The sequence below is a fragment of the Eumetopias jubatus genome, unplaced genomic scaffold (assembly GCF_037043125.1).
Source record: "Eumetopias jubatus isolate StellerSeaLion01/CBP00866 unplaced genomic scaffold, mEumJub1_p1.0 scaffold_30, whole genome shotgun sequence".
Taxonomy (NCBI): Eukaryota; Metazoa; Chordata; class Mammalia; order Carnivora; family Otariidae; genus Eumetopias; species Eumetopias jubatus.
The window spans coordinates 1,707,966-1,733,661 of record NW_028274836.1 but is presented as its reverse complement, the minus strand read 5'-3'; the positions used below and the strand labels follow the sequence as shown (position 1 = coordinate 1,733,661).

At 48.9% G+C, this 25,696-nt stretch overlaps 1 protein-coding gene across 3 annotated transcripts in view; it reads left to right on the top strand.

Moving 5' to 3' along the window:
• Positions 1-25,696, top strand: part of SNAP47 (synaptosome associated protein 47) — a 47,738-nt gene that overhangs the window by 475 nt on the left and 21,567 nt on the right. For 2 of the 3 annotated variants that reach the window (XM_088020478.1, XM_088020479.1), the window contains exons 2-3: positions 7,319-7,848; positions 24,862-25,352. In XM_088020478.1, the coding sequence (XP_087876604.1) occupies positions 7,319-7,848; positions 24,862-25,352 (1,021 nt within the window). The remainder of the gene's footprint in view (positions 1-7,318; positions 7,849-24,861; positions 25,353-25,696) is intronic. The other variant, XM_088020480.1, reaches the window with a different exon arrangement.

Sequence of the window (25,696 nt, the reverse complement as noted above, 5' to 3'; positions counted from 1 at the left end):
TGGGGGCGCGGAGGGGATGCTGGGGACCCAGGGGGATGCTGGGGGCCCGGAGGGGATGCTGGAGATCTAGAGGGATGCTGGGGACCCAGGGGGATGCTGGGGGCCCAGGGGGATGCTGGGGGCGCGGAGGGGATTCTGGGGACCCAGGGGGATGCTGGAGATCTAGAGGGATGCTGTGGACCCAGGGGGATGCTGGGGGCCCAGGGGGATGCTGGGGGCCCAGGGGGATGCTGGGGACGCGGAGGGGATGCTGGGGACCCAGGGGGATGCTGGGGGCGCGGAGGGGATGCTGGGGACCCAGGGGGATGCTGGGGGCGCGGAGGGGATGCTGGAGATCTAGAGGGATGCTGGGGACCCAGGGGGATGCTGGGGGCCCAGGGGGATGCTGGGGGCGCGGAGGGGATTCTGGGGACCCAGGGGGATGCTGGGGGCCCGGAGGGGATGCTGGAGATCTAGAGGGATGCTGGGGACCCAGGGGGATGCTGGGGGCGCGGAGGGGATGCTGGGGACCCAGGGGGATGCTGGAGATCTAGAGGGATGCTGGGGACCCAGGGGGATGCTGGGGGCCCAGGGGGATGCTGGGGGCCCGGAGGGGATGCTGGAGATCTAGAGGGATGCTGGGGCACTGGAAGGGATATTGGGGGCCCAGGGGATTGTAGGCACCTGGAAGAGCTGCTGGGGCCTAAGGGGATGGTGGGGGCCTGGCACGGATGGTGAGGGGCTGGTGGGGGCACAGGGGGCCTGAAATGCAGGTGTGGAGAATCAAAGGTGAGAACTTGAGGCCCACGCCAGCAGGACGGAAATGGGGGGCGTCTGCGTGGGGACGTGGTAGGGGTGACATGTCCGGGTCTGAGCGTGTTAGAGACAAGGTTCTGCGGACGCCAAGCTACCCCATCAGTCTGGAGGAACGCGGGCTCGCTGCTACGGGAGCCTGGCAGATGGCATGGATGCGGAGCATGGGCAGGGGAGTACGTCTCATACATGGGCAAGCGCAAGAGGGAGCGATTAAGACCTGCCATCGCCCTGAGGGAAAAGCAGATAGATGCATCCTGTAGTCGGGCTGCTGGGGAGAGATGCCTGACTCAGTTCTGGAGCTCTGCGTTTACGGCTCTGAGTTGGTGGCCGTGCCTTGTAAAATCTGGATGCCACGTTATGTCGTTCCTGAACAAAGGGGCACTCCGAGTGAGGACGAGGGGTAGATGTCGCCCCTTTATTAAGTGAGGAAGATGCCACCTGTTTACCTTTGCGGGTGGGGCAAGGGAGTTGTCCCCAGTTGGGACTCTGAGCTTTGGAGAGGGGCTTGAGGGGGACTCTTCCCACGTATCCTAAAGCTTACCCAGACGGAGAGCAGGGAGGACGGCAGGTGGGGAAAGGCAGAGGAGAGGGGGGCCTGGGAGGAGGGTGAGTTTGGGAGCGTCTGGGTTCTGGGCGGGGCTGAGCACACCAGTGAGGTGGGCTGGTGGAGCAGCGCGAAGGGCTGTGTGATGCTGTGTGTGCTGGGCTGCCTTCCCAGGCGGCCTCGCTGTGCCCGGGGTGGTCCAGATGTGGAATTCCTCACTGGGCCAGTGAGTGGCATGAAGTCAGGGAGAACATGTGGGGCGGTCAGTGTGGAGAGGAATCCCCTGTAATCCCATCCACACCGGACTTTTCAAGACATTTTGAAATGCAGCTATCTCGCCAGGCATTCCTTCACTGCTTGCTAATTTTATGTCTGTCTCTCCTTCTCCCTCCCCCCGCCTTGTACACACACACATACACCTGTAGTTTTTTTTTTTCATTTTTTTATTGTTATGTTAATCACCATACATTACATCATTAGTTCTTGATGTAGTGTTCCATGATTCATTGTTTGTGCATAACACCCAGTGCTCCACGCAGAATGTGCCCTCTTTAATACCCATCACCAGGCTAACCCATCCCCCCACCCGCCTCCCCTCCAGAACCCTCAGTTTGTTTTTCAGAGTCCATCGTCTCTCATGGTTCATCTCCCCCTCTGACTTACTCCCCCTCATTCTTCCTCTCCTGCTATCTTCTTCTTTTTCTTTTTTCTTAACATATGTTGCATTATTTGTTTCAGAAGTACAGATCTGTGATTCAACAGTCTTGCACAATTCACAGTGCTCACTATAGCACATACCCTCCCCAATGTCTGTCACCCAGCCACCCCATCCCTCCCACCCCCGACCACTCCAGCAACCCTCAGTTTGTTTCCTGAGATTAAGAATTCCTCATATCAGTGAGGTCATATGATACATGTCTTTCTCTGATGGACTTATTTCACTCAGCATAACACCCTCCAGTTCCATCCACGTCGTTGCAAATGGCAAGATCTCATTCCTTTTGATGGCTGCATAATATTCCATTGTGTATATATACCACCTCTTCTTTATCCATTCATCTGTCGATGGGCATCTTGGCTCTTTCCACAGTTTGGCTATTGTGGACATTGCTGCTATAAACATTGGGGTGCACGTACCCCTTCGGGTCCCTACATTTGTATCTTTGGGGTAGATACCTAGTAGTGCAATTGCTGGATCGAATGGTAGCTCTAATTTCAACTGTTTGAGGAACCTCCATACTGTTTTCCAGAGTGGCCGCACCAGCTTGCATTCCCACCAACAGTGTAGGAGGGTTCCCCTTTCTCCACATCCCCGCCAGCATCTGTCGTTCCCTGACTTATTAATTTTAGCCATTCTGACTGGTGTGAGGTGGTATCTCATTGAGGTTTTGATTTGAATTTCCCTGACACATCTATATTTTGTACATGTGGAAGTTTGCGTACGTAAGCCTCAGCTGTTTTTAGGCTTTTTTTTTTTTAATCATATATTGTCCACATCTTGCCACAAATCGACTGGATGCTCCTTAATAATTAGATTTCAGTTGTGGCGAATGCAGATCACGGGAGGCAGTTGGGAAAAGTGTGGGAAGCAGAGTGTTTGTCAGTGTCTGAAGCTTGAGAAAATGTGGTTTAAAGTGTGTGTGGTGGGAGAAATGTGAAATTGAGATAGGTGTTGTCTGGGAAGGATCCCGGGAGTCTGGCTCCTGAAGCTCAGTTCTTAAAACCAGGTTTCCTGAAAAGGGGGAGGCTTTGGGCCAGCCGGTCCACGTGCTCCCCAGGATTGTTGAGGCAGCTGAGCCAGGAAGCCAGGGTAGGAGGTGGGACCCCATGTTCCGTGCTGTGCTCCCTCTAGTCCACACGGTGGCCCTCTGGTGCTGGAGCTGGGACCACAACATGGGCCGTGTCCCTCGAAGGCCCCTGGAAAGCAGTCCTGGCATCGTCTGGGAACTGTGAGAGATGTACTTTCTTGGGCCCCACTCGGACCCACTGAGTCAGAACGTGGGGGGCAGGATGCTGCTCTGAGCCCTGACGTGCCCCAGCATTGCACTGTCCACACGGCCGGAGGGGACTTTCACGCTAGGGTGTGGTCGGAAATGCAGTGGGAGTACAGAGAGGTCCTCGATCTCCTTTCCGAGGGTGAGAAGGATGGTGCATGCCATGTGAATAGGCCGCGTTGTGGCCCAGAGACACCCGCACGTTTGAACCTCCCAGGTTGAGAGTGGGAGCCTCTGAGAAGCAGGAGGTGGAGGTAATGGAAAAGGTGGCCACCGGCGCCGGGAGACAGTGCTCCTACTGTTCTGCCTCCAGGCCTCCTTGTGTTCAGGAGTCCTTGGAACTTGTGTAAAATGTTGCTGGGTCTGTGCCTTTGGAAACTGACTAAAAATAGGGTGTTTACTTGATGCTGAGGCTCACTCCAGGGCACAGGCCTGGTGCAGGCGCTAAAAGACATTCATATACAACAGTGCCTCGTACAGAATGCGGGGCGTCGTGCGCTCCGTCCACGTGCCTGCTCACGTCTCCCCACGAGCATTTCTTGGGGTGCTGCCCCGAGAACTTCCTGTCGTCATTCAGCTCCATTCCCAGGGTCAGCGCAGGTCGACGTGGGTTCCAGACTATAACAGGTGAGGACCGAACAAGGTCTCCAGGAACAGAGCATAGATCAGAGACCCGGGTCAGCAGGTGGGGGGAGGAAAGCCGTCCACGGTGGACACGGTCGCTGTTTCCACGTATTTACCTGGTGCCCACGATGTGCTGGCATTGTGCCCAAGGCACCCTTCTCCTTAGGTTTGCCTTCTCCAGCACGTAGACTGAGCTTGTCAACATGTAGGCTCCTGGGAGCTGTGGCAAGTGCTGTGTGATCAGCAAAAGGTCTGTTACAGGGGAAAAGGAGCCCCTGGAGCTGGCCATGGGGTGGTGGGGTGCTGGGGCAGGAGAGGAGAGGGGGCCCCTGAGGCTCCCGGGCCTGGGGGTGGGAGGCCAGGGAGGAAGCATGGTCTATCTCCAGACGGGCAGCTGTGTCGGACAGAGGTTAGCACGGACAGAGGTGGGCATTGCATTTGGCCCCACCTGGAGGCCTGGGCAGAGCAGCGTGTCCGCGGGTGGGGGGTACCTGGTGGTGGGAGGCGCGGTGGGTGTCTCTGGGAGGCGCGGCAGCGGGAGGGGGCTGTGGGGCTGTGGGGAGGGGTCTGCTGGTCTGTCCGAAGGTGGAGAGCTTAGGGCGTCTGTGCAAACTGATGAGGGTCCAGGGCAGGGGAGGGCGAGCGAGGTGGCCCCCTGTCTTGTGAATGAGGACGGCCACAGCCCTCTGTCTCTGTGCGCCGCTGTCTGCTCCCGCTGTACGGCTGCAGGGTTGCGCTCTTGCAGCGGGGACCGTGTGCTCACAGAGCCTAAGGTACTTGCCGTCTGGGCCCCGGTGTCGGAAGGACGGAGAGGTCGGTGTTGCTGGAAGGGGTTGGGATCGAGGGCACAAGAGCGAGGCCCAGCCTTGTAGGGAGCAGGGGCGCTTCTTCCTGCCATCGGTAGTGGGGGGCCGGGCACAGGCGGGACACCCGGGGACAGGTGTGGCCAGTGAGTTCACAGCTGAGGGAGAGGGAGGCCGTGGGCATGTCCTTCCCGCTCTGGCCCTCCCCCTCATCTTGTTCACTGCGTCTCGGAAAGGTGTGGTAGGAAGCGTGCTGGCCACAGGTTTCTCCGCTTGCTTTTTCCTGGAATCCTCAAACCCGAGGGCTGCTCTCACAGTCCTCACGTGTAGCACCTTAGTGAGAGGTGTTGCGTTTCTGCTTCGTTCCTCTTTCCTTGTCCTTCTCTCCTTGTGTTTTGGTTTTTTTTTTTTGGATTTTATTTATTTATTTGACAGAGAAACAGTGAGACAGGGAACACAAGCGGGGGGAGTACAAGAGGGAGGAGCAGGCTTCCCGCGGAGCAGGGATCCCAACTCGGGGCTCGATCCCAGGACCCCGGGACCATGACCTGAACCAAAGGCAGACGCTTAACGACCGAGCCAGCCAGGCGCCTCAGTGTCCTCCTCTCTTTGAATTCTAGCATATTTCAGAGCTGCTGTTGTCCTTCGGTCTTCAGTCATTTGAGTGGTGGGTAAACAGGCCCAGAGGGTGAAGGAACTTTCCATGGTTGTAAAGCACGTGGCAGAGCGGAGCTCCTCAGACCCTGCAGTGCCACACTCCATCGCTCTGGAGCCTGTGTGTCTCATCTCGCTTGGAGCTCGGGAGTCCCCCCGGGGTACAGGCTCTTGTTAGTAGGGACTCAGCCTCTAGCTGCAGCAAGCTCCCCAACGCTGGACAGTGGTGAACAACACAGGCCCTGACTCTCTCTGCGGGTTGGACACAGTTGGTGGTGGTCGGGTGGCTGAATGGCAGGAGGGTCCCTTCAGCGGGGAGGACGAGGGTCAGGCTGGCTCCAGGTGCTGACCAGCACATTGAGCATGGTCCAGGGTGGGGCCGAGGCACCCAGCCTCCGATCTCGCTCTTGGACTGGGAAACACCAGAAACTGTGGGTAGTATTCCCCGTTCTGAGAGTAGAGACCTTCCCAGCCTCCACAGTCCGAATGACTTCGGGGGCCCCGTGGCACAACGGTCCTGGCGGGTCTGTGCGGGGGACCTCACAGGTCTGTGCCAGTAGAGGTCCCAGGCCAGCAGGCCACAGTGGTCTGTGTTTGTTTCAGTGTTGGGTGGATGTCCCTCTTCCTGGGGAGAGAAGTCTGAGCAGGACACGTCTGCTTTCTGGTTCCCTCTCTCCAGTGAGAGACCTCGTCCCAGAGGAGAGGCCGCCGTGCTGCACCTGTGCCCCAGGTGGTCGTAGGACGTGTGTGAAAGCTCTCAAGGAGGTAACTCGGTGCTGTGTTCAGCAGGTCTGAACTGTGGGTTGGCTGGCCCTTCAGAGAGCCCTCCTGAGGTCACACGGGAGCCTGCTGTCTGCCGACTCTCCAGGCACTTGGATTCCGTGTAATTAGGACGCTCCATGCCATGCAAGCTCTTTTCTTGTCTTGCCCAGCCTTGGTTACTTGATGTGGCATCGTGGAGAAGTCTGGGTCTTTTAAGTATAACTCAGTGAACAAATGCAGAGGGTTTCTGTGGACGCTGAGCTTCAGGAGCCAGGGACGATGTCAGTGTTGGCACCTTGGTGCCTGCCGCCCCACATGGCCTGTGGGGCCTCGAAGCCATGGGCAGGATTCAGAGACTCCCACACTTCTCAGTATCGTAAGAGATAATAGCAGTGACTTGTTCTCCCGTGTTTACAAACGAGGTTATGCCGTAACCGTGTGTGCGCATGGCGTGGCGGGGGGGAGGGGCATTGTGGACAACAGGCCCCAGCTGGACCTCTGCACACAAGGGAGGTGCACGAGGCATTCCCAAGTCTAGTTGTAGCCAAGTCCTCGTCACGTACCTGTGGTTTGACCTTGCACGAGGTTCTCCTCCTTTCCTGGCTTTGTGGGCTTCTCTGGTCAGTGAGAAGGGCGCACGTGGTGTTCTGTCAGGATTGCCTCACATCCATCATGCCTGACTTCCCAAACGTTGTTAGCAAATGCAAAAGCCGTAGATGTGAACAGTGTACCTTCACTACTTACAGCCGTGTGAAACCGTACGTACAGATACGTACGCGGAGCTAGATAATTACGTAGAATTTGATGAATTTGTGGGCCATGCAAGAAGGGAAAGGTCTGCCTGTAGGATTACTTCCTTTATGATGAAGATTTCGAGAGGAGAGTGTTAGCGTAGGAACATGAGAGGACCGTGTATTGGTGGGGCTGTCACAGCAGAAGTGGTGTTCTTGTGAAGGATCCTGGGGTGGCAGTCGCATCGAGCCGTGGACCCTGGTTCGGGTGGGGTGGGCCTCCATCCTGCCAGTCCTGGGTGGTGGGAGTCCCCGGTGTACTCAGCACCCCGAGCGGTCCTCCTGTCTGTGGTCCAAGTGTGCTGACACGCGCTCGCCCCACCCATCCGCTAACCTGTCCCTCTCCTCCAGAGGCAGAGTGGCCGTGGCCGTGGGGCAGACCAGCCCGGGAGCCAGATGAGCAGAGAGGTCTGTGTGCACTCCTGGCCTTGCTCCTACTACTTAGAACCGGAGAAGCGATGGGTTCCTGGAAAGCTTTCGTTAACTTCTCACTCCCTGAGATTTACAACTGATAAAACCGGGGAGGCCCTGGTCAGCTTCCCCCTGTCTAGTGTGATTGAGATCAAGAAGGAGGCTTCTCACTTTGTCTTCAGTTCTCTCACCGTCCTGGAGAAGGACCACCTCAAGCACTGGTTCAGCTCCTTGCAGCCCAGTCGGAATGCAGTCTTCACCATCATCGAGCATTTCTGGAGAGAGCTGCTGCTGTCTCCATCGGAAGCACCGCTCCCTGTGACCAAGGGGAAGCAGCTGACTGGTCTGATGGCCTGTTCCCAGAAGCGCCTGGAAGAGACAGCCCGAGTCCTCCACCATCAGGGCGAGCAGCTGGACAGCATCACCAAGGGCCTGGACAAGATGGAATCTGACCTGGATGTGGCTGACAGGTACAGGGGGTGTTTCTGACACACGGGTCACGCCCCTGCCGTGCGCAGTGACGCCGGGTGGGCGTTGGTGAGGGACACATTCTGTGCCTGGTGCAGAGCTCCAGTCTTGTGTGAATAAGGAAGGCTACCTCGTTTCATCCTATGGGGGAAACAGGCCGAGGGGCCAGGTCACACACATGAAGTTGCTGTTCTGCACGGCCATGTGGCCGCAGGGTTTGAGCTGAAGCTCTTTGGCTCCAGGAGCTGCTGGCTCTGCTGCGACACCAGCCACTCCCAAACCAGGGACCCCCTCCAGCCTTCTAAACAGTGGGGGCCCCACGGAGCTTTTGTTTATGTGGCTGTGTGTGCCAACATTGCCGTATTTCTTTAAAAACTAAGAAATTAAAAAAGTATTTGTCTGTTGAAAAAGTGCGATAATGAACCCATGACCTAGTAACGGAAATCACCTTGTCAATGACAAATAGCTTTGATAAAGCAGACATGTTTAGTGGGAAGAGTGGGCCGTGTCAGAGATGGCCAGGTCTTTCCACCTGCTTCTGCAGCCTGCCCCCCTGCCCCCCCCCGGGTGATCTTGTGTCCCGGGGCCTCCGGGCGCTCCCCACACATGCAGGAGAGCGAGGGTGAAAAACCAAGTAGTGCCGTGGTGCTGTTGTGAAGAAACAGACCCCCCGGCTGGTCCCAAAGACCCCAGTTTGCCAAGCACTGCCCTGACTCTAAGTCGTGTGCAATGTGAAAGGGATTTTAGCGCTGGGAGGGCTGCCTCAGAGCTCATGACAAGGTGGCGGCCTCTCATGATGGGCCCTGAGCGTAGGCAATGCTATCTCACATCAGGGACACGTGGCCGCTGGTGCTGAGAACCCCTGGCCCTGAGTGACCCCAGTCTGCAGTTACCACCTGTGGCTATCTTGGGATATTCTTTCCTAAGTGCCTGCATGGTGAAAGACCTAGTGCTGCAGGGAACGGCCCCAAATCTTACCCTTAAGAGGGGTGCCTGTGGTAACTGAGGTGGAAGGTGCTCAGACCTCTGTGAGTTTGGGTTCTGGGAACATAGCAGTTTCTGCCCTTCCGTGCCATGATGGGGTGCGGGAGGTCATGGGACTGAGTGGTGGGCAGGAGTGATGTAGGTCACTTCCAGGCCTGGTCTCTGAAAGCCTCCCACCCCATCTGTGTGCTGTCTTCCCCTCACCTGCTGGTGGCGTGCAGAGAATCCTCCCCAGGACTCAGACGTGAGCTGGAGTTGGGGTCGCCACACGGCATCCCAGAGCAGGCCCGACCCCAGCCCTCCACTGGGGGGCTATGTCAACATTAAAATAATAAAAATCTAGGTTTCGATGATCAGGTTAATAAGAATTAAAAAAAAAAAGACTTAAAGGAAGAATACACAGTACCAGCTGGAGGATAGTGAATAAGCGCTTTCACACACTGCTGTTTGGGAATGTCTGTTGGTTAATCCTTTTGGAGAACAATCTGGCAATTTAGAAATGTTCTTTTAACGAAGGGCCAACTGATGGGGCCCCTGGGTGGCTCAGTCGTTGGGCGTCTGCCTTTGGCTGGGGTCGTGATCCCAGGGTCCTGGGATCAAGTCCCACATCGGGCTCCCTGCTCAGCGAGAAGCCTGCTGCTTCCTCTCCCGCTCCCCCTGGTCGTGTTCCCTCTCACTGTGTTTCTCTCTGTCAAATAAATAAAATCTTAAAAAAAAAAAAACCACTACAAAAGTGAAAAGATGAACCTGAGGCTAGAGAAGATGCTTGTAGTATCCATTTGTATTCTCACCCGGGGATTCATACCCAGCTAGGTAGAGAGCTCATATGCCAGAATGAGAAAAAGCAGTTCGGTAGAAAAATGGGCAGGACCGTTGATTGGAGTGTAGGGTCGGCTGCCGTCACGGAGATCCTCAGATCCTGTGGCTTACAGAGGCTGGGAGGCTATTTCCCCCACACAGAGGTGCAGGGGAAGGTCGGCGTCCCGGGCAGGTCGAAGGCTCTGCTCTGGGTCACGCCCCGGGGCCCCATGTTGGCTCCGTGGCTGCGTCAGAAGCTGTTGGCAGCACTCTTCCCAGCCACTGGGAAGGGGGCAGAGGGAGGCCAGGGCACACGGCCTTGTTTTTAAGCAGATGAGCCCAGCCCATGAAAGGGAGGTACTGGCACCCCAGTAATTAGAGAAAGGTAAATTAAACCAACAAGTACAGATGTGGGACAACACCGACTGACGGTCAGGGTGTGGGTCGGGACGAGATGTCTTGTGTCGCTGTCACTGATGGGACCTGGCTCGGCCCCTGGCAAGACCTAGCTAAGCCGAAGGTGCACAGACCCCATGACGAAGCCCAGCGTGTGTGGCTGGGCACATTCACTGAGGCAGCTGTAGTCAGTCGATCCTCAAGGGGATGCAGTAAACAGTCACTACTATGTAGTTTTTGGAAAGAGGTGAGGTCCAGAGCCGACGGCCAAGGAAGAATTCTTGAGATGTCTTCAGTGCAAAATGGTGGTTTTATTAAAACGGGGACGGACCCGTGGGCGGAAAGAGCTGCTGCTGGGGGGCATGAGGAGCAAATGATGCTGTACTTTGGGGTGGGGTGGGGAGTAAAGGGAGGTTCCAAAAGGATCTTCATCTGCTAAGGACGACATGGGTTACCAGAGCCCTTGCTATTGTCAGACCAAGGTGGTTTTTCCTTGTAGCCAGGCATTAACAATAACGCAGTATTTGTCAGTAGGCTGCAGGGTAGAAGGACAAAACATTTTATCTGCCTTTCCTTCTGCCTTTGTTTCCCACATCACTGCCAACTCGGATTCAAGGCACTGATTCCTGTTAGATCTGCACAGACTGACTTGGATCCACCTCAAAGCAATGTTAATAACACAAAACCAAGTTGAAAGTAGATGTGTACAAAAGCAACATTTATAAGAGTTTTTAAATGGGTAAAGTAGCAGAAATGCAGGGAGCACTGAACTGCAAAAGCCCAAGCTGGAGGGGCATGCACAGGGCCACACGTGCCGCGGTTCCACAGCGAGCTCCCACAGAGCCGCCATCGAGTGCTCCTCGCGGGGGTCTCCTGGCTCTTGGGGGTCGTTGGCACAGGTGTTCGGTGAGCATGTGATGCGGTTCTGCCTTTCAGTTTTAATGTGTGTTCCTTCTGGAACGCCCGTTGTCTGGTTATCGGCCGTCCTGGATTGATCTTCTGATAGCGTTCTCATTTTTTCCTTGTCTTTTTGTTCTACTATTTCTTGAGTTTCATCTTCCTCCTACCCTTCCATTTTTGTGATATTTTTAATTTCTAAGATTTATTTTTTAATCTCCAAATGTTTCTTTTGAATAGCAGCCGCCTGTTGTTACTTTGTGGGTTACTGTCCTCTTATCTCTCAGGATTTTCTGGAAAGCCTCTTGCAGGAAGGGCCTGGGGTGTGCCTCCTGCTTGGGGGAGGCCTCTGCTCCCATTTCCTGCTCGCAGCTCACCACGCCCCCTGCAGTGGTGACCAGACGGAGGTGGGGCCTAGCAGCACCAGGTGGGTTCTCGTTAAATGAACTTCCAGTCTGTTGGGGTTTGAGGCCCAACTTCACGCCTGTTTTCAGAGGTCCCTGGAATTCTGTCTTTTTCCACACAGAGGGTTCTGAGGCAGGGATAACTAGATTCTGGGGTGGCTGGGCCAGGCAGTGGCCCTTGGCCACTGAAGACAAGTGGGGATGGTCACCATAACGGACAGCAGAGCCAAAGCCGTGATCAGAATACTCTGACCCCGAGAGACCTGTGCTCCTGGAGGAGAAGTAGATGGGCAGTTGACCCAGTTCTTTTTTTTTAAGATTTTATTTATTTACTTGACAGAGAAAGACATAGCAAGAGAGGGAACACGAGCAAGGAGAGGGGCAGGGAGCCCGATGTGGGGCTCAATCCCAGGACCCCAGGATCACCCGGGTGCCCCAGTTGACCCAGTTCATACTTTGGCCAGGTCAAGTGAGCAAGCCTCTAACTTGAATTAAAAAGCAGTCATGGCCCCTGAATCAGCTCCCAGACTTGAAGACCGAGTTTGCAGGTTCGAAACCCCTTGAATGATGGGGAGGCTAGAAGGACCCCAGTTTGCTCCTAAAAGTTTACACCTTTGGGAGCCCCTGGGTGGCTCAGTTGGCTAAGCATCTGCCTTTGGCTTCGGTCATGATCCCAGGGTCCTGCGATCAAGCCCCACATCAGGCTCCTTGCTCTGTGGGGAGCCCGCTTCTCCCTCTCCTCCCCACTTGTACTCTCTCACGGTCTCTCCTTCTCACTCTCTCAAATAAATAAATAAAAGCTTTATTAATTAATTAATTAATTAATTAAAGTTTACACCTTGTTCTTTCTCCCAGCCTTCCCCCACGGGACTTGTGGCATTTAACCAGGGTGGCCGTGCACTGGGGAGCAGGAAGCCACCAGACTTTTTGGGACCCCTGGATGCTGGAAGTGACCTGATGGCAGCAGACCAGTCAGAGTAGGGCTTCTGGGGGTCAAGGGATCAGTGGAGTTCTAACTGAGGTCTGCCTCGTAGTGTCACAGTGGGCCCAGTAGGCCCCGAACCCATCCCAGTCCTGGAGCACATCATCCAGCAGCAGGCAGAATCGCACACTGGTTCCCTGACCTGTGTAGTGAGGGCTGTTCTGGTGGCCAAGCCAAGTGGCAGCCTCTGGACTGCCTAGAATAGTAACCTCTTCTTGGAGGGATTTCTGAGATCAGTGCCCCCATCAAGGACTGGAAGGGTGCATGGATAGTGAGCCTGCATCATCTGCACTCAGCTCACTCACTCGACGGTGCAGAACAAAGATGGATTGTCTTAAACTTACCAGGTGGTACTCTTCATTGCAGTTGCTGTTCCCAATGCTTGAGCAAATGAACACATCCTCTGGAACGTTCTCTGCAGTGGTCTGTCTGGCAAATGCTCTTAGGAAGGACCACCAGATCAGCTTGCTTTCAGCCACCAGCAGTGCATTGTATCGTCCCACCTCAGGGGTATACCAGCTCTCCAGCCCTGTGTCATGCTTTATGTCACAGGGCCCTTGACTGTCTCTCCCTTCACAGGATAGCATGCTGGCCCATTACATGGGGGATACCGTGCGGACTGGCTCAAGTAAGAAGTAGCAGCTACTCTAGATGCACTGGAAAGATGTTTGCTTGTCAGAGGTGGGAAAGAAATCTGACAAATTAGATACTTTCATCCTCATTGAAATTTCTAGGGATCCAGTGGGGCTTGCTGAAGTATCTTCTTTATGGTGAAGGATAGATTTTGCATCTGGCTCTTCCTACAACCAAAAGGAAGACACACTTGGGGTGTCTGGGTGGCACAGTCGGTTAAGCATCCAACTCTTGGTTTCAGCTCAGGTCATGATCTCAGGGTCATGAGATTGAGCCCCACATCATGCTCTATACCCAGTTGGAAGTCTGCTTGAGATTCTTTCCCTCTCCCTACCCCCTCTCCTCTGCCCCCCACTCACACACATGCTTGTGCATGCTCTCTCTCTCTGTCTCAAATAAAATAAAATTTACAAAAGAAAAAACAAAACTAAAAGGAGACATGGCACCTAGTGAGCCCCTTAGCATTTTGGAAGCGACATACTCTTCATTTGGGTGTGCTACTGTGGCCAGTTACCAAGTGACTTGAAAAGTTGCTAGTTTTGAGTGGGGTCCGGGATAAGAAGGCTCTGTAGCAGGACCAGGTGCCACCTGGGCCACATGATCCAGCAGATCCAGTGGCGCTCCAAGTATCTGCGGTAGACAAAGGTGCTCTTTGGAGCCTTTGCGGACCTTTATAGGGAGTCACAGTGTAGGATTTCAGAACAGAGCCCTGCTACAGGAGATCAGGCTCTAGCAGGCCCTGAAAGCATAGGCTAGGTCACATGGCCCCCACTCCTGCCATACCGCCTTTTCTCTCCCAGCCTGCACTGAGGGCACATTCCCTACCTGGGGAACACCCTACAGTCAGTTGACTGAGGAGGAAAATTGTGGAGCCTGGTTTACAGATGGTTTTGTGCAATATGCAGGCATGACTCAGAAATCCTCCCAGTGGGCTGAACTTCAAGCCATGCACCTGAAAATTCATTGTGTTGGAAAGGCAGTCTTGTGCATAAAGTCTTTTGACGCACTCTCAGCCTCATAAGAATGGGTTTTAGGCCTGGGACACATAGCCTGTGCCAGACTTATCCCCTAGTAGGGAAATGGCTTTCCCTGTTACAAGCTCTACCAGTGCTCTTTTGTTCTACAGAAGCATGCATGTGAGTGGCTCTCAGGCACACCTCCAGTCTTCTGTATTTCAGACTCCATAGTTGGGGGGTGGGGGGTTGGTCCTTGAGCTGAAGCGTTAGAGGGATGTACATAAGCCGGTTGTCCTGCATCGGCTGCCAGGGCACCTGATGTCCGTGAGGTACCAGTGCCTACATTGGACCTGATTTTGTTCCGTCTCTTCTCCATGTGAGTAAAGCTGGGTAAGGCATTGCTCCATCCAGTGCTTGACCATGTTGTGTTCTGTGGTAACTCCAAGATGGCTGTGGGCAGACGTGTTTGGAGGCCCCTGAGATTGGTGACCGTTGTGTGCTACTCTGCTCAACAGTTTCCTTGGAAGGAGGAACGGCTAGAGGCTCAACTGCGTACTGATTGGCTGTGGCCAGTGGTTTGGCTGGATGTTTGGGGAATGGCAGAAACATGATTGGAAACTTCATGACAGGGAGGTCTGGGGTAGAAGTATATGGATAGACTTCTCTGAGTGGGACAAAAGGCAAAGATGTATCCCATGTGAACGCTCACCAGAGCCTCTTCAGCAGAGGAGGATTGTGATAATCAAGTGGCTAGGATGACCTTTTCCCTGGATCCCAGCCAGCCTGTTTCCCCAGCATCTCCTGCAGTTGCCCAGTAGGCCCATGAGCAAAGTGACCACGGTGACAGAGATGGAAGTCATGATGGGTCTCAGCAACATGGACTTCAACTCACCAAGGCCAGCCTGGCCACGGCCGCTGCTGCACACCCAATCTGGAGAGCAACACGGAGTCTCCAGTATGGCTGTGTTGTCTAGGCTCCTCAGCCAGCAACTTGGTGGTTGGTTGATTGATTACATTGGACTGCTTCTTACTGTGAATCTCTTGAATGTGGCAGGTCGCTTGTCTCTTCTTGCTTTCAAAACTCTGTTTTTGTCTTTGGGTTTCAACACTTTAACTATGATGTATCTCCGTGTGGATCTTTATAAGTTTATCCTTCTGGGGGAGTTGTTGAGCTTTGAGTCTTTTCCAAACTATTTTTGTGAACCATGTCTTTGTTGTTGTGTGTGTTCATTGAAATTTCTCTTCCCTTGTGTCTCCATTCTTAGATATCTGGCTCCCATGAAGGGAAAAGGAAATAGGGCTTGTCTCTTTGAATTCTCTAGCTGGAAAGCTGCTTCAGTTCATGGTGGTTGAAACCCCTATGCTAGCCTCTCTGTGATCGAAAGCAGCAAAAGGGCCCCATAGAACTCGAAGAAAACAAATGTGTGTGTGTGTGTGTGTGTGTGTGTCTGTGTGTGTGTGTGTGTGTGTATACTAAAAATCTGGATTATACGCTTCCTACTTCCTGGAATTCCGTATCTCTCTTTAAATGAAATGAAGACAAATTGGCAACCTGGTTTTGATATCAGGAGTTTGCTGGAATCTAGTTGTAAGTAGTTTGGTTGTATTTCCATTGGCATCTGTGAGTAAATAGTGTGGCCTTGGTGTTGACGTGTTGGAAAATGGCACTCTTGAATGACAGTTTGGCTCTTCACAGTTGAGCCCTATGTAGCTCAGGACTTTGAGGATGTTTTCCATTGTCTTCCTAGTGTATGTTATTGCTAAGTTGTGTAGGATTGTGGCTACTGTTTTCCCCCTATCCTAGATATTCTGATGTTTTATTCTGAGGTGTCTTTGTAGATTTTTTTAAAACAGTCTTCTCATTTACATACCATAAAATTGACTCATTGTATGTGAACAATTCAATAATTTTTGGTAGATTTACAGAGCTGTGCAGACATCACTATAGTCCAATTTTAGGACACTTCCGTCACTCCCAGAAGTTGCCTCAAGCCCTTTGGCAGTCACTCTGTTCTTGCCCTGCCCAGGTCACCACTGATCTACTCTTTCTGTGTAGATTTGTCTCTTCTAGAGAGGTCACATATGCATCATGTTTTTGAGGTTCATCCTGGTTGTAGGATAGATCAGTACTTTGTTACTTCTTATTTGTTCTTTTTTTTTTAAAGTAGGCTCCATGCCCAACATGGGGCTTGAACTCACAACCCTCAGAGCAAGAGTCCCATGCTCTACTGACTGAGCCAGCCAGGCGCCCTGTTGCTTTATATTTCTGGCTAATATTCTGTTGTATGATCTATCACATTTTGTTTATCCCTCGACCAGTTTTGACGGGCATTTTCTTGTTTCTGCTTTGTTGCTATTATGAATAGTGCTGCTTTGGACGTTTCTTTTCCTTTCCCTTGGAAGGGAAATTGCTGGGTCTCTTTAACATTTTGAGAAACTGACCAATTCTTTTCCAAAGTGGCTGTACCGTTTTACATCCCCACCAATAATGTATGAGGGGCTCCAGTTTCTCCACAACCTCACAACACTTGTTATCTATCTTTTTCATTATAACTCTCCTAGTGGGTGTGAGGTGGTGTCTCACTGGGTGGTTGACTTTCATTTTCCTAGTGATAATGAGCATCTTTTCATATGCTTTTTTTGCATATGTGTATTTTGTTTTCAGATTCTTTGAGCATTTTTTATGTGGTTGTGTTTTTATTATGGAGTTTATAAGAGTTCTTTATAGAAGTTAATAAGAGTTCTTACAGAGTTCTGGATAGAAGTCCCTTTAACAGATACATGATTTGAAAATATTTGCTCCCTTTCTGTGGATTGTCATTTTCTTTTCTTTTTTTGGGGGGGGGGGGTTTCCTTTTTTTTTAATTTTAAGTTCAATTAATTAACAATATAGTGTATTATTAGCTTTTTTTTTAAGATTTATTTATTTATTTTAGATATGGAGTGGGGAGGGAGAGAGAGAATCTCAAGCAAACTCCCCACTGAGCACAAAGGCATGAGCCCAGGGGGCTCAGTCCCACAATCCTGAGATCATGAACAAGAGCCAAAATCAAGAATTAGACGCTTAACCAACTGTGCCACCCAGCTGCCCCCATTTTACTTTCTTGAAGATATTTTTTGAAGCAGAGAATTTTTTTTTTCTCCAAGGAACCAAACACAATTTATTTTCGACCTAAATAAGACAGATTGAGGGGCGCCTGGGTGGCTCAGTTGGTTAAGTGCTTGCCTTCGGCTCAGGTCATGGTCCCAGGGTCCTGGGATCGAGTCCCACATCAGGCTCCCTGCTTGGCAGGAACCCTGCTTCTCCCTCTCCCACGCCCCCTTCTTGTGTTCCTGCTCTTGCTGTGTCTCTCTCTGTCAAATAAATAAATAAAATATTTAAAAAAAAAAGATTGAGTAAAAGAAAGTTTTACCTCAACTTTCCCAATAGACATTTTCTCCTCAGACTGCATGTTATCAATTTTAGGTCCCATCAGTGGCCTTCATAATATTCACAAAGGATGTACAAATTGTGTCATTTGGTTGAAGATACAAGTTTGAAAATAACAATCTTTCCACTTTTTGTGCTTTAGATATTTTTTTACACTAATCTCTGTGCCAAATGTAGGGTTTGAACTCATGACCCCAGGATCAAGAGCCACATGCTCTATGGACTGAACCATCCAGGTGCCCCCACTTTTGTGCTTTAGAACAATTCTCAAAACACATTATGATGCTCCCAGCTCATAACTGTTCAGTTAATTTTTTCTTCTCAAAATAACTTAGAGCAAGAGATTCATTTACTTATATAATATATATATATGTGTGTATGTATATGTATGTATATATATATTCAAAAACAGAGCTCATCCAGTTTCTCCCATGTTCATGGTGGGAAAAACTCGTCCAACCCAACAGATGTAGCAAAACATCTGTGTCCTGTTTTGGCTTCTCTGTTTTAAGGGACCAGAGAAAATCCTTTGTTATTTTCATTGTGGTTTCAACATAACAGTACCAAATGTCCTTTTCTTCCTCCCGATCTTGATCCAGCATCCAACATTGATCTTTTATATTCAAAAAATGAGCTTTCCAGAGCTTTGCAGGTTCCCTCCTTCAGACACTGCCAAGCCGACTTCCCTCCCTGAGCATGTGGTCTGACCGTGGGAGACGACTATGGCACACGAGCACCCGGGCCCTCTTCGTGGCCACACCCTCGACTCCTCCTCGGGATACCAGCATCCCAGGGCCTGACTGCATCTCTCGTGCCTGTGGCCCAGACCTGGCTGGATGCAGGCCTAAAAGATTTAAAGTGTATCTGTTTTTCTTGCATCATTTGCCTTTGGTGTCATATCTGAGTCATTGCCAAATCCAAAGTCACAGAAGTTAACTCTTTTTTAGCCTTTCTGTTTAGGTCTGTGATCCACTTGCAGTTCATGGCATGAGAAATGGACCCAACTTCTTTTATTTTTATGTGGATATCCAGTGGTCTCAGCAATATTTCAATTCAGTGTTTCCCCGTTGAATTGTCTTGTTGTCCTTGCTGGAGACCAGCTGACCCTACACATAAAGGCTTGTTTCTAGACTGAGTTCTATCATTGATCCACGTGTGGACCCTATGGCAGTACCACACCATCTTCATTTCCATAGCTTTCTAGTAAGCTTTGCACTCAGGTAGGGGGAGTCAACCAACTTTATTCTTCTTTTTCAAGATCGTTGGCTATTCTGGGTCCCTTGCATTTCTATATGATTTTCAGGATTAACTGACCGGTTTCTGCACAAGAGCCAGCTGGGATTTTGATAGAAATTGGACTCAACCTGGATCAGTTTTGCCATCCTAGCAATGTAATTATTAGTGTGGTGTAAAAACACTTAAATCTGCTGTTTTATTTTTTGTGTTACTTGTTACCTCTGTTGCTCATTTATTTTTCCCCCCTGCCTCCTGTAGGTTACCTGAATATTACTTCATAATTCCATTGTGACTTACCTACACTGTTGTGAATGTATGTCCTTACATATATTCTTCACCGGACACTCTAGGTATTACGTTGTATATGCATAATTGGTCACAGTGTGCTGGTGTTGACATTTTTTTAAAGATTTTATTTATTTATTTGACAGAGAGACACAGCGAGAGAGGGAACACAAGCAGGGGAGTGGGGGAGGGAAAAGCAGGCTTCCCACAGAGCAGGGAGCCCAATACGGGGCTTGATCCCAGGACCCTGGGATCATGACCTGAGCCAAAGGCAGCCGCTTAATGACTGAGCCACCTAGGCACCCCTGGTGTTGACATTTTACCCAATTGAGTGGTGTGTAGAAACCTAACCACTGTCTTTATGTCTGTTTACCCTACCAGATTCATATAAATCCTCTGTAAGTTAAGTATTTTAACTTCATTTACCTATTTGAGAACCACATCAATTTTGTAATTTTTACTTCAAGTACCATACATATTTTAGCCAGCTCAAAAGAAAAAAGCAAGTGTATTTTATTTCCCTATATTTGTACTCTTTCTGTTTCTCTACCCTCCTTCCTCATGTTCTAGGATTCCTGCCCTTATCAGTTCCTTTCTGATCCATCGACTTCTTCAAGACATTCTTTTAGGGCAGCAATTTCTTTGTGGGTTTTCTTCCTCCGAGAATAACTCAATTTCTTCCTTATTCCTGAAGAAAAGTTTCACTCGTTGTGGAATTTTGAACTGACAGTTCTTTTCTTTGAGCACTGAAAACCATTGTGCCACTTCTTTCTGGCTCCATGGTTTCTGACGAGAAGTGCGCTGCCATTCAAATTGGTTTTCTCCTGTAGGTGAGGTCTCTCGTGCCACTGTCAAGATCTTTTCTTTGTTTAACATAACTTCACGGTAATTTCTTTGGTTTTATGCTGTGGGGGTCTGATTAGGTTTTTTTTTTTTTTTTTTAACTCTATGGGCTTATTTATGTCTTTTTGCCTAACTTGGGAAATGTTCGGCCATTATTTGTTTGAGTCCTTTTCCAGCCCCACACTCTTTCTCTTCTCCTGCTGGAGTGGTGGTGATGAGTGTTCAGTCTTTTGTTTTGGACCCTTGGGTTTGTTGTCATTGTTGTTTTTAGTATTTTCTCTCTATTGTTCAGATTGGGTAATTTCTGTTCTTTGATCGTTAATTTCACAGATTCTTTTATCTGTCATCTCAGGCTGCAGTCTACATCTACCCATTTTTTTTATCGGTTATTGTATTTCTAAGTTCAAAAATTTCTGGATACTTTACTGTGTCTTCTGTTTCTCTGCTAAGACTTTGTGGTTTTTAATTTATTTCCAGCATGTCCATAATTGCTTGTGGAAATACTTTTATGATGGTGCTTTAGAATTCTTGTCCAGCAATTCCATCAGTTTCATCCTGGTTTTGGCATTTGCTTCTATTTTTTATTTAAGAAGAGGTTTTCCTGCCTCTTGGCATGGCGATTCTTCATTGTATCCTGGACATTTTGGGAATTAAGACTCTGAATCTTGTTTTTCTGTTTTAGCAGAGCTTTCCCCGACATGGTGCCCCAGGAGTAAGAAACTATTTCCTCTTGGGGCGCCTGGCTGGCTCAGTGGGTTAACCATCTGACACTTAATTCGGCTCAGGCCGTGATCTCAGGGTGGTGCGATGAAGCCCCACGTTGCGCTCCATGCTGGGCGATGAGACTGCTTGAGATTCTCTCTCTCCCTCCGCCACTCTCTCTCTTTCTCTCTTAAAGGAAAGAGAGAAAGAAGGGAAGGAGAAGGGAAGCTGATTCCTCTTACTGCCGTGTGAGGATGAGAGCCCCAATTCCCCACGTGGCCCTTGTTTGTGCCTTGGGATAGGAACAGACACCTGTTGCTGCTGGCTGGGAGTGGGATTTCAAGCTTCCTCATAACTGTGCCCTAGCTGGGAGAATTGGGGGGGTCTTGTTACCGTCCCCCTCCACTGAGCCAGTAAGGTTTCCCTTGTTACTGATGGCTCTTCATGTGGCCTTCCCTACCACCATCCCACTTAGGGGAAGAAGTCCTACTGCAGCCAGGTAAGGGTGGATGTCGAGGCTCCTCACGTACTTTTTCTGACACTGCTCCAGTTGGGGAAAGCACACCACAGTATAGCCAACTGAGGGTGGACATCCATGCCCCCCTTTTTTTAGTCGAAGTATAGTTGATACACAATGCTCTGTTAATTTCAGATGGACAACATAGTGATTTGACAAATTAATGTTATACTCACCACAAGTGTAGCTTCCATCTGTGTTGGTATTACAATACCATTGACCATATTCCCTATGCTGTACCTTTTCTCTCCATGATTTATTTGTTCCATACTGGAAGCCTGTATCACCCACACCCCTTCATCCATTTTGCCCCTCCCCCAACCCTCTCCCCTCTGGCAGCCATCAGTTCTCTGTATTTATGGGTCTGTTTCTGCTTTCTGTTTGTTCGTTTGCTTAGTTTTTTAGGTTCTACATATAAGTGAAGTCATGTAGTGTTTGTCTTTCTCTGTCTTATTTCACTTAGCATTAATACCCTCTAGCTCCATCCACATGCTTGCAAAAGGCAAGACTTCATTCTTTTTTTGTGGCTGAGTAATATTCCACGGTGAGTGTGTGTGTGTGTGTGTGTGTCTGTGTGTGTGTGTGTGTGTGTGTGTGTGTCACATCTTCATTATCCATCTAGGGAGACCTCTGTATTTTGGATATTGTAAATAATGCTGCAGTAGAGATAGGGGTGTAGATATCTTTATCACTAATGTTTTTACTTTCTTTGGGTAAATACCCAGTAGTGGAATTACTGGATCATATGGTAATTCTGTTTTTAATTTTTGAGGAACCTCCTTACTGTTTTCCAGAGTGGCTGTACCAGTTTGCATTCCCATCAACAGTGCAAGAGGGTTCGCCTTTCTCTGCATCCTCACCAACACCTGTTGTCTCCTGTGTTGTTAATTTTAGCCATTCAGACCAGTGTGAGGTAATATCTCAATGTGGTTTTCATTTGTATTTCCCTGATAATGAGTGATGTTGAGATCTTTTCATGTGTCTTTTGGCCACATGGATGTCTTCTTTGGGAAAAGGCCTATTCAGATCCTCTGCCCATTTTTTAATTGGATTGTTCATTTGTTTTGGTGATTAATTGTATAAGTTCTTTATATATTTTGGATATTAACCTCTTAACAGATGTATCATTTGCCAATAACTTTTCCCATTCAGTAGATTGCCTTTTTGTTTTGTCAGTGATTTCCTTTGCTGTGCAGAAGCTTTTTATTTTGATATAGTCCCAACAGTTTGTTTTCACTTTTCTTTCCATTGCCTAAAGAGACATATCCATAAATATGTTACCAAGGCGGATGTCAAGGCGATTTTACTGTATATGTTTTCTTTTAGGAGTTTTATGGATTCAAGTCTCACATTTAATCCATTAATCCATTTTGAGCTAATTTTTGTGTATGGTGTAAGAAAGAGTCCTATTTCATTCTTTTGCATGTGGCTGTCTAGTTTTCACACCACCATTTGTTGAAGAGACTGTCCTTTCCCTGTTGTATATTCTTGCCTCCTTCGTCATAGATTAATTGACAGTGTAAGTGTGGGTGTATTTCTGGGCTCTCTGTTGTATTCCTTTGATCAGTGTGTCTGCTTTTGTGTCAGTACTGTGTACTGTTAGGATTACTACAACTTGGTAGTATATCCTGAAATCTGGGATTCTGATACCTCTACCTCCAGCTTTGTTCTTCTTTCTCAAGATCACTTTGGCTAGTTGAGGTCTTTTGTGGTTCCATACAAATTTTAGTATTATTCTAGTTCTGTGGAAAATACTCTTGGTATTTTGATAGGGATTGCGTTAAATCTCTTGATTGCTTTGGGAATTATAGACATTTTCACAGTATTAATTATTCCAGTCCATGAGCATAGTATGTATTTCCATTTGCTTGTGTCATCTTTGTTTGTTTGTTTGTTTTTAATCAAGGTCTGATAGTTTTCAGAGTACAAGTCTTTCATTTCCTTGGTTAAATTTATCCCTAAGGTATTTTATTATTTTTGGTACATTCGTAAATGGGATTTTTTTTTCTAAATTTCTCTTGCTGCCACTTTATGGGTGTTCATATTCTTAAACTATTTCTTGCTTCAGTTTTGGAAGGTTGGGTGTTTTGAGTATTTTGTCTATTTCATATAAGTTGTCCCATTTATTGGTGTAAAGTTGGGTATGATATCCCCTAGAAGGCTTTCCAGGGCTAAAAGGATCTATGGTGATGCCTCCCTTTTTATCCCTGATATTGGTAATGTGCATCTTCTTTGCTTTATTCTTTTTTTTTTTTAAGATTTTATTTATTTGACACAGAGCGAGAGAGCACAGGCAGGGGGAGCAGCAGAGGGAGAGGGAGAAGCAGCCTCCCCACAGAGCAGGGAGCCTGATGCGGGGGATCCCAGGACCATGGGATCATGACCTGAGCCAAAGGCAGACGCTTAACCGACTGAACCACCCAGGCACCCCTCTTTGTTTTATTCTTGTTCATGTCTTGTAAGGGTTTAATTTTTAAAAATTACTTCAAAGAACCAACTTTTGGCTTTGTTAATATTTTCTTTTTTTCTGTTTTCAGTTTCATTGATTTCTGCTTTTCCGTTCTTAAATCACTGATTATAAACCTTTCTGAGAAGTTTTCAAATACACGCATTGAGAACTATAAATTTTCCTCGTGACTGCTCTACTTGCATCCTGCCATTTCCTGCATATTGTTTTGTCTCATTCACTTCAGATATTGTCCAATTCCCTTTATTTAGAATTGTGCTTAATCTCCAAATATTTGAGGACTTTCTATTAGTCTTTTGTCATTAATTTCAGATTTCATTTCTTTGGGGACAGGTGGTATACTTGAAATTTATTGAGACATGTTATACTCTTTTCTTAAAGTTTTGAATATACTTTAAAAGGGTGTGTATTCAGCGGTTGGATGATGTTTCCATAAATACCAGTCAGCCTGAGTGGATTAAATAGTGTTTATATTCTTACTCATCATTTTTGTCTTCTTGCTGTGTTAATTATGGAGAGAAATTTGTTGAAATCTACAACTGTGATTGTCTGTTTCTCCTTTTAGTTTTGTTAATTTTTGCTTAATGAATTTTGAAATTGTGTTAGATATACATGTTTAGTATTAAGTCTTTTTGTCAAATTGACTCTCTTATTATTATGTATTGTCTGTTTTTATCCCTGGTAACAGTCCCTGTCTTAGAGTTTATTTTCGGCACAATAAGTCTTTTTTCCAGTCCCTTTGCTTTTGATGTTTCTGTGTCCTTATATTTCAGTGTCTCTTATAAACAAGACATAGCTGTGTCTTGGTGGTTTTTTCTTTAATCCAGGCTGAGAGTCTGCCTTTAAATTAGAGGATTTAGTCTATTTACATTTAGTATAATTACTAATATAGTTGAGTCTAACTCCACCATCTTGATATTTATTTTCTGTTGATACCATTTGATCTTTGTTCCTTTGCTTTTCTTTTCCTGCTTCCTTTTTTTTTTTTTTTTTTTTTGCTACAAGGTAGATCTCTTTGTATTCGTGGGTATTTTACAGTGGTGCCATCCACTGTGGTAGCGACTAGCCACATGTACTTAAGTTGAAAATTCAGTCCCTCGTTATATCAGCCACACTCTGGATGCCCAGTAGCCAGACATGCTTGTTACCACATTGGAAAGGAGAGATTACTGCAGAAAGTTCCAGATTGAGGTCAGGATTTATTTTGAGTCAGAATTACCCAGGGTCCAATGTGAAAAGGGCATCGTTCTAGTCAGAAGACGTGTGTTCATGTTTTGTGTTTACTACTGATGGGCTCTGTGTCCGTAGGCCTACGAGATCATGCTCTTAGCCTCCGTTTTCTTTTCTAAAACACACAGATAGTAATTCCTGCTCTTCCGCTTCACGGAGTGCTTGTGGAAAAGAACACTACAAAATGGTTAACAGTCTTCAGGAAAACATTAAAACTCAGTTGCCTGTGTTTCTGTGTTTTGTTTGGTCTTTTAGGTTGCTAACGGAGCTGGAGTCCCCTTCTTGGTGGCCCTTTAGCTCCAAGCTTTGGAAGATGCCAGCAGAAACAAAGCCCAAGGGGGGCACCTCAACGGCTAGTCCCAAAGCTCTTGGAAAAGAAGGGGTAGTGGTCCGAATTCCTGCTGTTATCTCCCAGGGAACAGCATCTCATGTTAAAGCAGGAAGTCTTACCATCCTTGTGTCCGGGTTGGAAATCCATGACTCGAGTTCTTTGCTCATGCACAGATTTGAAAGAGAAGATATAGACGACATTACGGTTCACACACCTTATGAAATTAGCATCCGCCAACGGTTCATCGGGAAGCCAGACATAGCTTATCGCCTGATATCGGCCAAGATGCCCGAGGCTGTCCCCATTTTGGAGATGCAGTTCAGCAAGAAGATGGAGTTGTTAGAAGGTGGCTTGACACCCGGAAGTGCCAGCACATCTTCCCCAGCAGAGAAGGGCTGCTATGTCTGGCAGGCGGGTGAGTGCGCGTCGGTCTCCAGGGACGCGGCCTGTGGTACACCGTTAATGTGCTAGGTCGCTGATAGCATCTGCTGGTTCTGTGCACCAGTGCAGACTGTCCGTTTGTTTGTAAATGAGAACACTTCAGACCATTTTCCTCAGTACCTGCGACCTCAGACTGTGTGAGTCCCGGAGCACGGATGTATCACACACTGGAGGGCTGTGTGGGTTTCCCCTGAGCTCAGCAAGGCTCGGTGGCACTTTCAGAACAGAGGAAGGCTCCACGGTAGGCGATTCCCCCTTTCATCTGTGTGACTCAGGGCACCTAGCTGCCCACCCTGGTGGGTGTCCAGTCCCTCCACC